General features: G+C 38.7%; 2 protein-coding genes across 3 annotated transcripts; both read left to right on the top strand.

Annotated features, from left to right (window-relative positions):
- Positions 1-2,250: 2,250 nt before the first annotated feature.
- Positions 2,251-3,903, top strand: LOC104452965 (protein NTM1-like 9). Its single transcript, XM_039317229.1, has 4 exons — positions 2,251-2,567; positions 2,670-2,956; positions 3,164-3,304; positions 3,410-3,903. Exons 1-4 carry the CDS (start codon positions 2,405-2,407, stop codon positions 3,698-3,700), a joined length of 882 nt encoding a protein of 293 aa, XP_039173163.1. The 5' UTR covers positions 2,251-2,404; the 3' UTR covers positions 3,701-3,903.
- Positions 3,904-8,595: 4,692 nt separating this feature from the next.
- Positions 8,596-10,216, top strand: LOC104430121 (protein NTM1-like 9). 2 transcript variants are annotated; one of them, XR_005553082.1, is made up of 4 exons: positions 8,596-8,886; positions 8,985-9,335; positions 9,479-9,619; positions 9,723-10,216. XR_005553082.1 is itself a non-coding variant. In XM_039317230.1 (4 exons), the coding sequence occupies exons 1-4, from the start codon at positions 8,724-8,726 to the stop codon at positions 10,011-10,013; spliced, it is 882 nt and encodes a 293-aa protein (XP_039173164.1). In that variant the 5' UTR covers positions 8,596-8,723; the 3' UTR covers positions 10,014-10,216. The 2 variants fall into 2 exon arrangements, 1 of the variants encoding a protein (XP_039173164.1); XM_039317230.1 differs by having other exon boundaries at positions 8,985-9,271.

Raw genomic sequence — 10,216 nt, 5'->3', positions numbered from 1 at the left:
AGACTCAAAAACTTGATTACGTTAGTCCTAAGATTAACGCTCGAAGAATTTTAGGTTTTGTTCCAACCATTATAAAACAAAAGAATATGACATCCAAGATATTGAAAAGGGCAACCATGCATAATCACAAAGAAAACACACAAGCATCCTAAAATTATTCGGAAAAGAAAGATAATCCAAAATAAAGAATCCTATTGTAAAGCTCTAAAGGCTTGTCTAAATTTTGGGTTTTAATACTTTTAAGGGTTAATACATTGAAAAACCCCAAACTGCACACTTGTGACAAATTTACCCAAAACTATTTTTTTGACTATGAAAACCCCAAACTGGGCACACCCGTGACAAATTTGCCCCGACTAACTATAAAAAAACCTTAAACCGGTACATATATGACAAATTTACCATAAACTAATTTATTTGACTACAAAAAAATCTCAAACTAGTAATTTTGTGACTAATATACCATCCGCTAAATTGGATTAATACAAAAAAATCACAAAAATTGTAAACTGTGATAAACAGAACATAAAATCCTAAATTGAAATTGTCACGTGTCATTTAACTTAATAATTTGATAATAAAATTTAACGAAAATTAACAAAGGGTAAATTTATCACAAGTATACCAGTTTGAGGTAAATTTGTCACAAGTGTACCAGTTTGGGGTTTTTTAGGGTATTAACCCTACTTTTAAAGGATTTTCCTTTTTTGTAAAATTTTATGATTTTTTCTTTAGAATTTTCTGAATTTTTAATGATTTTTCTAATTTTCTAAATTTTTTAAATAGTTTTCGGAATTTTATAAATTTTCATGAATTCTTTATTTTTCAAATATTTTAACGTTTTCCCAAATTTAAAAAAAAATTATATTTATTTATTAATATTAGTATTTTTAATATTAATAGAAAAGAAATTCGGACCGGGCCAGGAGACCCGACCCAACCAAACCAACCCGGACCCTATCGGTTCGAATTGGGCAAAAAAAATGCGCCAAGGCCCACTTTGAATTGATCCCCAACTGGCCCATGAAGATTAAAGCAGTCCACTCAAATTCCAGCCCATGAGACCAAATCAAACCCAACCCAATTAATCCAACTCCCCCGCTTACCTTTTTCCTTCAGCCCCGCATTCCCAAGACGTTCTCCCCTTAACTTTGTCTTTTTCATTCCTTTTCATAGCCTTTTTTATTCTTCCATTTTTTCCTCCCTCTTATATTCCCTCTTTTTCTTTTTTTTAAGATTTTGCTAGTTATGAGAATAACACTACAAATTTTTGAATAAGTGAGTCTCATAACAATTTATAATTATTTGTGATTTGATTTTTTATGATCTAGAATAAACTTTGAAAATCGTTATGTAATTATTTATTTTTTATTAGCCTGTGTTCTTCTTCCTCCAAGTGTTCTTATGCCCAACGCATCCTTCTGCATCCCCTTCATTGAACTTTCTACACTTGAGATCAACTACCACAATTATGGGTGACATCCTTCTGCTAGAAAAATGACAAAACATGAAGAGGACAACCTGAGAAATGATGGAATCCTCTATATCGTTATTCATTCCTATTTATTACTTTTTTTCTGTTTTTTGATACTCGTTGCAAGGAAAAAAGAAGGGTGCGCACACAACCGGAAATTCAGTTGGAGGACGGTATTGAGCATAGATAGAAAGATCAAGCCCTACCATGTCATTTCCTTAAAATTTTGGACCTCTCGTAAAAGATATATCTTTTGGAGAATCGGCTTTGCTTTTCATCGTACCAACGCGAATCTTTCCTTTTTTTCCCTTTTAGCTACCACCATTGCTCATCGTGCACGTGTCATATGAAATCCTTAATTTCTTCCCGACTGGGACCCACTTTGCAACTCCATATCATCATCTGCATGTTGCATAAAATTCTACAGTATTCTTCACAGTGAAACACTTCCAAAATTCTACCTCACATCATCATGTAAGTTATTCATGCATGTAGGAGCTGATATGCAATGTGACTCGCAAAGCATCTGAGTCATGTTCAATTATATAATATAAATCTATCACATCATGTTAGTCTATAGTTATAATCGAATATATGAATAATTTTTAGAATGGAACCCAACAAAGTTGACACATGTAGTGGAGGAATTCCTGCCATCTGTCGTCAGCAAAAGTGTCAGTCTAGTGGGACCCCACTGAACAGTGCAATACCTTCTGAAGCAAGGTTGAAGAAAAGTGATTGCTTTTGTCCTATAAAGTCAAGCCACTTGCAATGGTTTGGAATCACACACTCTCAAGTCCCAAGCGAGGCGAAGCAAATAGTAAACTCTGTTTCCCCTGCGTTTTCCCCTGCTCCTGCAAGTCGTCCACACTCATCTTCTCTTGGTCTGTTGCGGGCTGAAGTTGAGACTGGTAGGCATCGTCAGATCGGATGGCGGCATGGCCGGTGGGACTCAGATTCGAGCCGACCGAGGACGAACTCGTCGATCATCACCTTAGAGGGAAGCTCAAGGGAAAACTGGAAGCATTCTGCCTCATCCCAGAGCTCTACATCTACAGTTGCGAGCCTCCGGATCTGTTCATTTCATACAATGGTAACTGCACAGCGGAGTGCTAGTCCGTCCTTCTAGTCTTCTCTATATTTCCAATTTCCCATGTTTACTCAATCCATTTATTCAACTGGTCTTTGTTTGTAGAATTATCGGCTATACCGTCAGACGGACGGGAGTGCTTCTTCTTCTGTCCTTGCGGGGACAAAATTCCAAATAATCGTCGTTCGAATAACAGGATGACAGAATTGGGATTTTGGAAAGATACCTGTAAGAAACGCGTTATACGATCCCTGGTCACCGGCAAGCAAATAGGGATCAGGAAGATTTTGGTTTACTATGAGGGTCGACAACCGAAAGGCCGCAAGACCGATGTGGTCATGCATGAATATCACCTAAACTCAAGTGTCTCCGACAGTAAAATCTCCGGCCAGGTACTCGATTTTTCCCTCTGTTAATACCTCTAACTGAGCATCTGTAACGTGTTTACCAGTACACGTAAGGCTGAATATGGTTTGGAATCTTACGAATGGCTTCAGTTTAATTGGTGATTTGTTATCCATCTTAGAATATTTCAGGTGTGTAGGGTTATAATGGTCTCTGTTTATGGAACTCTGATCCACATCCTCTCATCTTTGCAGACGGCCTTTGTTCTCTGTCACATAATCGACAGGAAACGCAAGAAAGCGAGGTCAGCAAAGGCGTGTGCTTCGGCCAGTTCAAGCACCATCAGTACTCCTAATGACTCCGGAAATGGACGATCCGACGAAGTTAGTACAGAGGTAACGAAAAATTGCTGTGGGTTGACATAAAGCAATATGACTACCAATATGCCTATCTAAGCTAAAGCTTTTATATGTTCTTTTCCCCCCTTTCCTCTCCTCCAGGTATCTGAGGAAGTAACGATCGAAACCCAAAATCAGAACGAGATATTGATTTCCAGCATGCCAGACGATAATGGGCCAATTATCCCTCAGCAGGACCATATGCACGAAGAGCAAAGCCCTCTTTATGATGGTTGTCCGTTTATAGATGGGCATAGTGACGAATTGTATGATCTGCTATATTCCCCGAGCAACGGTATGGAGATCTTGGACCTCTGGAATATCCCTACGGATGAACTAGTATGCCAAAGTTTCCTTCCTGGAGAAGAATACGATGGACTTACTTTTACCTAGTTACCATGTTGTTGACATAAGAGGGATGGGAGATGGGTGTGCTGTAAAAACTGTAGTTGGGTGAGTGGAGATTGTGTGTGTATGGTACAAACTATGTAGTGCTGCTTATAACAGTCAGGTTGTAAAAGTATGGATACATCAATATTATGTTTTGTACTGGTTGCAGTGTGAGTGAAGGAAAACCATTTTGTGCTGGTTGCAAATGACTTGTTTATTACCTTGTCTTTTCTGTCTAAGGAGTGGATGATCCGAGACTCATCCAATTTAAGATGCACCCCCTCCATCTAAACTGCGTGACTTGTCTAGTGAGACAGGTCATAGCCTCCAATTTCCACTCTTGATGAAAATTTTCACCGATCTCGCAACTGAAATGTCAAACCGTAAAGATTCTTCTGACAGTGTTCTCAGTCCTGTATGTCTGTCGTTGCATTCGAAGCCTTACCGTTTGCAAATCCAAATATGTCTGAAGCATTTTTTTCTTGTACTTCACTTGTGGGAGGGGATGCATTCTGCATCTCAGATGTGCACACCAATTGCAGATCAAATTGTACCTATGCAATTGTCAACACCCTGAGCAAGCTGAAGCGCTATGGCTTCTCCCACGGCACACCATCGTTCACCATCGTCTATCTTCTCTGTAAAAGTTGAACACGCTGCAGCATCACCATCGCCAGCCACTACACATCATTGAACCAACATACTCGCATGCCATCATCACCATCTTCTTTCTAACATAACGAAACAAATTGCTGCCACCATAGATTTTTCTTCTTTCGCAGCCACTCGCATTGTTTTGAGTTCCATCATCGTCTGCTACAGTCTACAATCCATGATGCCGCTACCACTGACCTTGGAACCACCATCAAGAATTCATAGCCACCACTAACCACGATGCCAAAGGTAATCAACCTTCACTGTGACCGACAACTAATCCTTATACCACCTCAACACTGCTGGAAAACAACCATCCAAGCAATCCCTTGGCTATCGTGGTTGGGTTGTGACTGGATTTGAGGTGTTAGGTTTCACTGCGTGCAACATAAAAGGAACGGACAGACCAAGAAAAGAAGACAAAAGGAACGAAGAAGGGGGAGAAAGAGGACGACAAAAGAAAGGGGAATTGGGAAATTGTGAGCTAAACCGCGATCGGTGAGTAAAATATTCAGGCCCAAACTAGATATTAAATCCCATCAACAGCTTAAGTGTTAGGGGAGCACCGAGTTGAGCTCAATCCGGAAATCAGATGGAACCAGCTTGGATTTTAATTTGATCAGAACGAATTTTGAAGTTTCGTGCTCAAGTTTTGTATTGTAGATAACTTTGATTATCCTTTTCGAGCAAGAATTTTGGTAGGCACCTAAAAATCTTTTAGTTACTGAGTAAGCTCAGTTTAGCTTTCAGAAAAAAAAAAAAAAAGATTGGTTTAGCGGCTCATAATTAACATAGCGTTTTACTCAATTTTGATGTTGTTTCATATATATTTGATAAGATTACGAGTTTGATAGTTCAAGTAACCTTCATAGTTTGATTTTAGGTGTTTCCAAGTAAGTGTTGCAATCTCTTTGTGAGTTTATAAACTTATATCTTGAAAGTGATAGAAATTTGATACATTAGCGCGTTTAGTACGCTTTTGTTTTTCTAATAATTTCGATCAAAAATAATTATTTTTTATTCTATTCTTAAACAATTTCTAAGCAAAAGAATATGTTTGGTAACTGCACAAATTTTCTAATTTTGGAATAGAGTTGCGTTTGGTACTGTACTAAATTTCTACTTCAAATTATTTTCTTTTAATTTTTAAATAATTTTATTACTTTTTCCTTTTTTATTTTTTCTTCTTTTCTTTCTCTCTCTTCTTCTTCTTCTTCTTCTTCTTCTTCTTCTTCTTCAAGTCGCCGTTCATCAACCTTGGGATGACCAAATGATCGCAAATGAGAGTCGACGATCCGGCCCTCGCGCCCAAACCTTGCCGGGCACCGGCGAGGCTCACCAGCCTCAGCTAAGCCTCGACAAGGCTAGCCGAGCCTTGCTGGGGTGGCCTGGGAAGGCCCAAGCGAGGCCCACCTAGCCACCGGCGAGGTCGGTGGTTGGGCTTGCCTTCAGCGAGCTTGTCGAATCTTGCCCTAGCTTGGCAAGCCTCCAACGAGCTTACTAGACTGGTTGTTGGTGACCGACGGCGGTGGACGGCGGCGAATAGCAATGGCGGCGGCGGCAATAGATGAAGAAGAAGAAAGATGGGAGAACTACGCCTGTGGTGGCGTCGCGCGGCTTTGGGCTCTCTCCTTCACAAAGGGGAGAAGTTCGATTCTCAAAGACGTTGCTAGGTTCTTAAGCATGATATCGGGATGGTGGGTCCTCCGCTAGTGTCACCCTTTGAGCGTTTGCTCCGGCCGGTTGTCACTGTATGGGGTTTCTGAGTCACTAAAAAAAAAAAAAAAAAAAAAGGAAGAGGGGAGAAGAACAAGAAAAAGAAAAAAAGAAAAAGAGAAAATAAGTGCTTGATTCTAGAATTGTTCTTAGGAACAAGAATCTATTTTTTTTTTTATTCTCGATTTTACTCCAAATTTGTTCCCGGAAACAAAAATTTTACCAAACGCATTTCTATTCCAAATCTACTCCTGAAAAAAAGAACAAAACAAACACTTTTTTGACAAGTTGCCAAACAGGCCCTATGAATTCTGAAACAGCATGTTTGTTGTAAAAAATCTAGAATGGGCATTTAATACTTAGCAATTATTTGTGAATTGTTCGAGAAACATTTTATGAAAGGCATTTCAAAATATTACTAGTTTATGCAATGGTTTTCGGAAATATGTGAGAAATGTCTTGTGAGACATATATTTTATTTGATGAACCGGGTTCAAAAAATTATATATTTTGGGTTTGTGAAACCATTTTGTGAAAGAATTAGGAGGAGCTAACTTTGAGTATGGTTTATGAAAGATTATATGTATTGATGTGTGAAATGATTTACGAAATGCATTCTATTTGATAAATTGAGTTGTGAAAGGCGATATGGTTTGATTTGTGAAATCGATTTATAAGATAAACTACGGTTTGGTTTTGAGAATATTAGAGAATGAGGTTTATGCTCATGTTGCTATGATTGGAACCCATTGAAGGCAGAGTATGCATATTGTTCTCAATATGTCCTCCTAGGTTGAGCCACCGACTAATATAGGTGGTAGACCTAGTCAATAGAGGTAAACTTAGTCGCTTTTGTTATGGGTGTTAAGCATGACCGTAGTTAGATATTGAACAATAGATTGGTCGATGAAATTGACCATCAAAATGTGATTTAATGAGATAATTACTAGAATAGAACATTGATAAATAAATTGTTAAAATCGATCAATGGATTGGACTATTGGTATTTACTTTGATATTACTAATTTAATGAGTATTTATGATATGTTTTATGATATGTATAGTGGATTCTCATTTTGCTTAGAAGATATATACACTACTCACTAAGCTATAGTTGGCCACTCAATCTTTCTAAGGATTTTCTGATTTTTCAGTTAGCAACAACTAGTATAAGAACAATATCAATGGGAATTTTGGTGATTGGATTTTGGACACTATTGAAAATGAGTGGTGGAAATCTAATGATAGTTGTTGGGTTTCGTTGATTTCGGAGTTGTACATATTTTCTTTGATGGATTTTAAAAAATTTGATTCCGTAACCAGTTCCTTATTTTATCATACATATTGTGCTAGCAAGTTTGTGTTGTTTTTGTTTTAGGTTGCATTCTTTGAGTAAGATGACAGCGTGTCATTCCCCTTTCTTAATGGAAATTAGGAAGTGACACTAATTAGGTTAAATGCTTATTCCTAGCTACACAGACCTTGATATTTAAGATCTGCTCTTGAGATCAACCTCCTTTATAATGGGTCGCATCCTTTCGCTAAAGATATCAAATACCATAAAAGGATAGCTTGAACACTACTAAAGTGCATTAGAACATGTGGAATTTGCAGAATTACCCTCATTAAACCAAAAACAAAGATGGGGATGATATTGAGCATTTATAGAAAGATCAGGCCCTATCATGTCATTTCCCAAATTCTAGACCTTTTGCAAGAGTTATATCTTTGGGGTATCAACAGCGGTTTAGAATCGTCAACGCGAATCTTTCTTTTCCCTTTAGCTATCATCAATGCTCAGACTACACATGTCATATGAAAGACTAAAGTCTACTTGATTGGGACCCACTTGCAACTCCCAATCATCATCGGCATGTGGCATGAAATTCTAGAGTGGCTATTGATGACTGTAACAGTTGATATGCAATGTATATAGCTGGTGATGAGGCCACTTTAGGGCTTTAGTCAAATTTTATGAATATTCGTTAAAAATTTTATATCATTTCAAATTGATAAACTATGTTACATTTTTTACACAAAACTAATTTTCATATCACAATATATTTCAAATTGGTACACCTGTATCTCATTTATTCGAAGCTAATTTTTATATTACAGAAAATTCCAAATCACTAAAATTAGGGATTTTAGGGATTTTCCAATCTAAGATTAAGGTAATTTGGCATTTCTTGTGATAAAAATTAGTTTGTGATAAGTGTGGCATCGCTATACTAGCTTATGATTTTTTGTTACACAAAAATTAGTCTGTGGTAGACGTGACATAATATAATTTTTTGAGATTTTTTTTGGTGGTATTATCCATTTTACAGAATTGTACCCGACAAAGTTAATATAGTTAATGGAGGAATTTTAAGCAGCTGTCGTCAGCATGAGCGTCTGTCTTCAGCTCGAAGTGGGATCCCACTGAACAGTGCAATCCCTTCTGAAGCAAGGGCGAAGAAAAGCGATTGCTTTCGTCCTATAAAGTCGACTCACTCGGATTGGTTTGGAGTCACTCTCAAGTCCCAAGAAAAGCAAAGCAAATAGTGAACTCCGTTTCCTCCGTTTTTTCCCCTGCTCTTGCAAGTTGTCTGCACTTATCTTCTCTTGGTCTATTGCACGTTGAAGTCGGGGCTGATAGGCATCATCAGATCGAATGGCAACGTGGCCGGTGGGACTCAGATTCGAACCGACCGAGGATGAACTCGTCGATCATCACCTTAGAGGGAAGCTCAAGGGAAAACTGGAAGCATTCTGCCTCATCCCAGAGCTATACATCTACAGTTGCGAGCCTCCGGATTTGTTCATTTCATACAATGGTAACTGCACAGTGGAGTGCTAGTCCTTCTAGTCTTCTCTATCTTTCCAATTTCCCATGTTTACTCAATCCATTTATTCAACTGCTCTTTGTTTGTAGAATTATCGGCCATACCGTCAGACGGACGGGAGTGCTTCTTCTTCTGTCCTGGCGGGGACAAAATTCCAAATAATCGTCGTTCTAATAACAGGATGACAGAATTGGGATATTGGAAAGATACTTGTAAGAAACGCGTTATACGATCCCTGGTCACTGGCAAACAAATAGGGATCAGGAAGATTTTGGTTTATTATGAGGGTCGACAACCGAAAGGCCGCAAGACCGATGTGGTCATGCACGAATACCACCTAAACTCAAGTGTCTCTGACAGTAAAATCTCCGGCCCGGTACTCCATTTTTCCCTCTGTTAAATCCTCTAACTGAGCATCTGTAACGCGTTTACCAGTGCAGGTAAGGCTGAATATCGTTTAGAATATTAAGAATAGCTTCACTTTAATCGGCGATTTGTCATCCATCTTAGAATATTTCATGTGTGTATGGTTATAATGGTCTCTGTTTATAGAACTCTGATCCACATCCTCTCATCTTTGCAGATGGCCTTTGTTCTCTGTCACATAATCGACAGGAAACGTAAGAAAGCGAGGTCAGCAAAAGCGGTTGCTTTGGCCAGTTCAAGCACCGGTAGTACTCCTAATGACTCCGGAAATGGACAACGCGACGAAATTAGTACAGAGGTAACAAACAATTGCTGTGGGTTGACATAAAGCAATATGACTACCAATATGCCTATCTAAGCTAAAGCTTTTATATGTTCTTTGTCCCTCTTTTCTCCTCCAGGCATCTGGGGAAGTAACGATCGAAACCCAAAATCAGAATGAGATATTGATTTCCAGCATGTCAGACAATAATGGGCCTATTATCCCTCAGCAGGACCAGGTGCACGAAGAGCAAAGCCCGCTTTATGATGGTTGTCTGTTTATAGATGGGCATAGTGACGAATTGTATGATCTGCCATATTCCCCGAGCAACGGTATGGAGATCTTGGACCTCTGGAATGTCCCTACGGATGAACTAGTATGCCAAAGTATCCTTCCTGGAGAAGAATTTGATGGACTTACTATTACCTAGTTACTATGTTGTTGACATAAGAGGGATGGGAGGTGGGTGTGCTGTAAAAACTGTAGTTGGGTGAGTGGAGATTGTGTGTGTATGGTACAAACTATGTAGTGCTGCGTATAACAGTCAGGTTGTGAAAGTATGGATACATCAGTATTGTGTTTTGTACTGGTTGCAGTGTGAGTGAAGGAAAACCATTTTGTGCTGGTTGCAAA

The sequence above is a fragment of the Eucalyptus grandis genome, chromosome 7, assembly GCF_016545825.1.
Source record: "Eucalyptus grandis isolate ANBG69807.140 chromosome 7, ASM1654582v1, whole genome shotgun sequence".
In the NCBI taxonomy this organism is placed as follows: Eukaryota; Viridiplantae; Streptophyta; class Magnoliopsida; order Myrtales; family Myrtaceae; genus Eucalyptus; species Eucalyptus grandis.
This window is presented reverse-complemented; position numbering and strand designations above follow the sequence as displayed.

Excerpts from the sequence above, each read along its gene's own strand:
- LOC104452965 (XM_039317229.1), top strand. The coding sequence starts at position 2,405 with ATGGCGGCATGGCCGGTGGGACTCAGATTCGAGCCGACCGAGGACGAA. Across the intron at positions 2,568-2,669 it reads TCTGTTCATTTCATACAATG|AATTATCGGCTATACCGTCA; the intron begins GTAACTGCACAG and ends CTTTGTTTGTAG. Across the intron at positions 2,957-3,163 it reads ACAGTAAAATCTCCGGCCAG|ACGGCCTTTGTTCTCTGTCA; the intron begins GTACTCGATTTT and ends TCATCTTTGCAG.
- LOC104430121 (XM_039317230.1), top strand. The coding sequence starts at position 8,724 with ATGGCAACGTGGCCGGTGGGACTCAGATTCGAACCGACCGAGGATGAA. Across the intron at positions 9,272-9,478 it reads ACAGTAAAATCTCCGGCCCG|ATGGCCTTTGTTCTCTGTCA; the intron begins GTACTCCATTTT and ends TCATCTTTGCAG. Across the intron at positions 9,620-9,722 it reads GCGACGAAATTAGTACAGAG|GCATCTGGGGAAGTAACGAT; the intron begins GTAACAAACAAT and ends TTTCTCCTCCAG.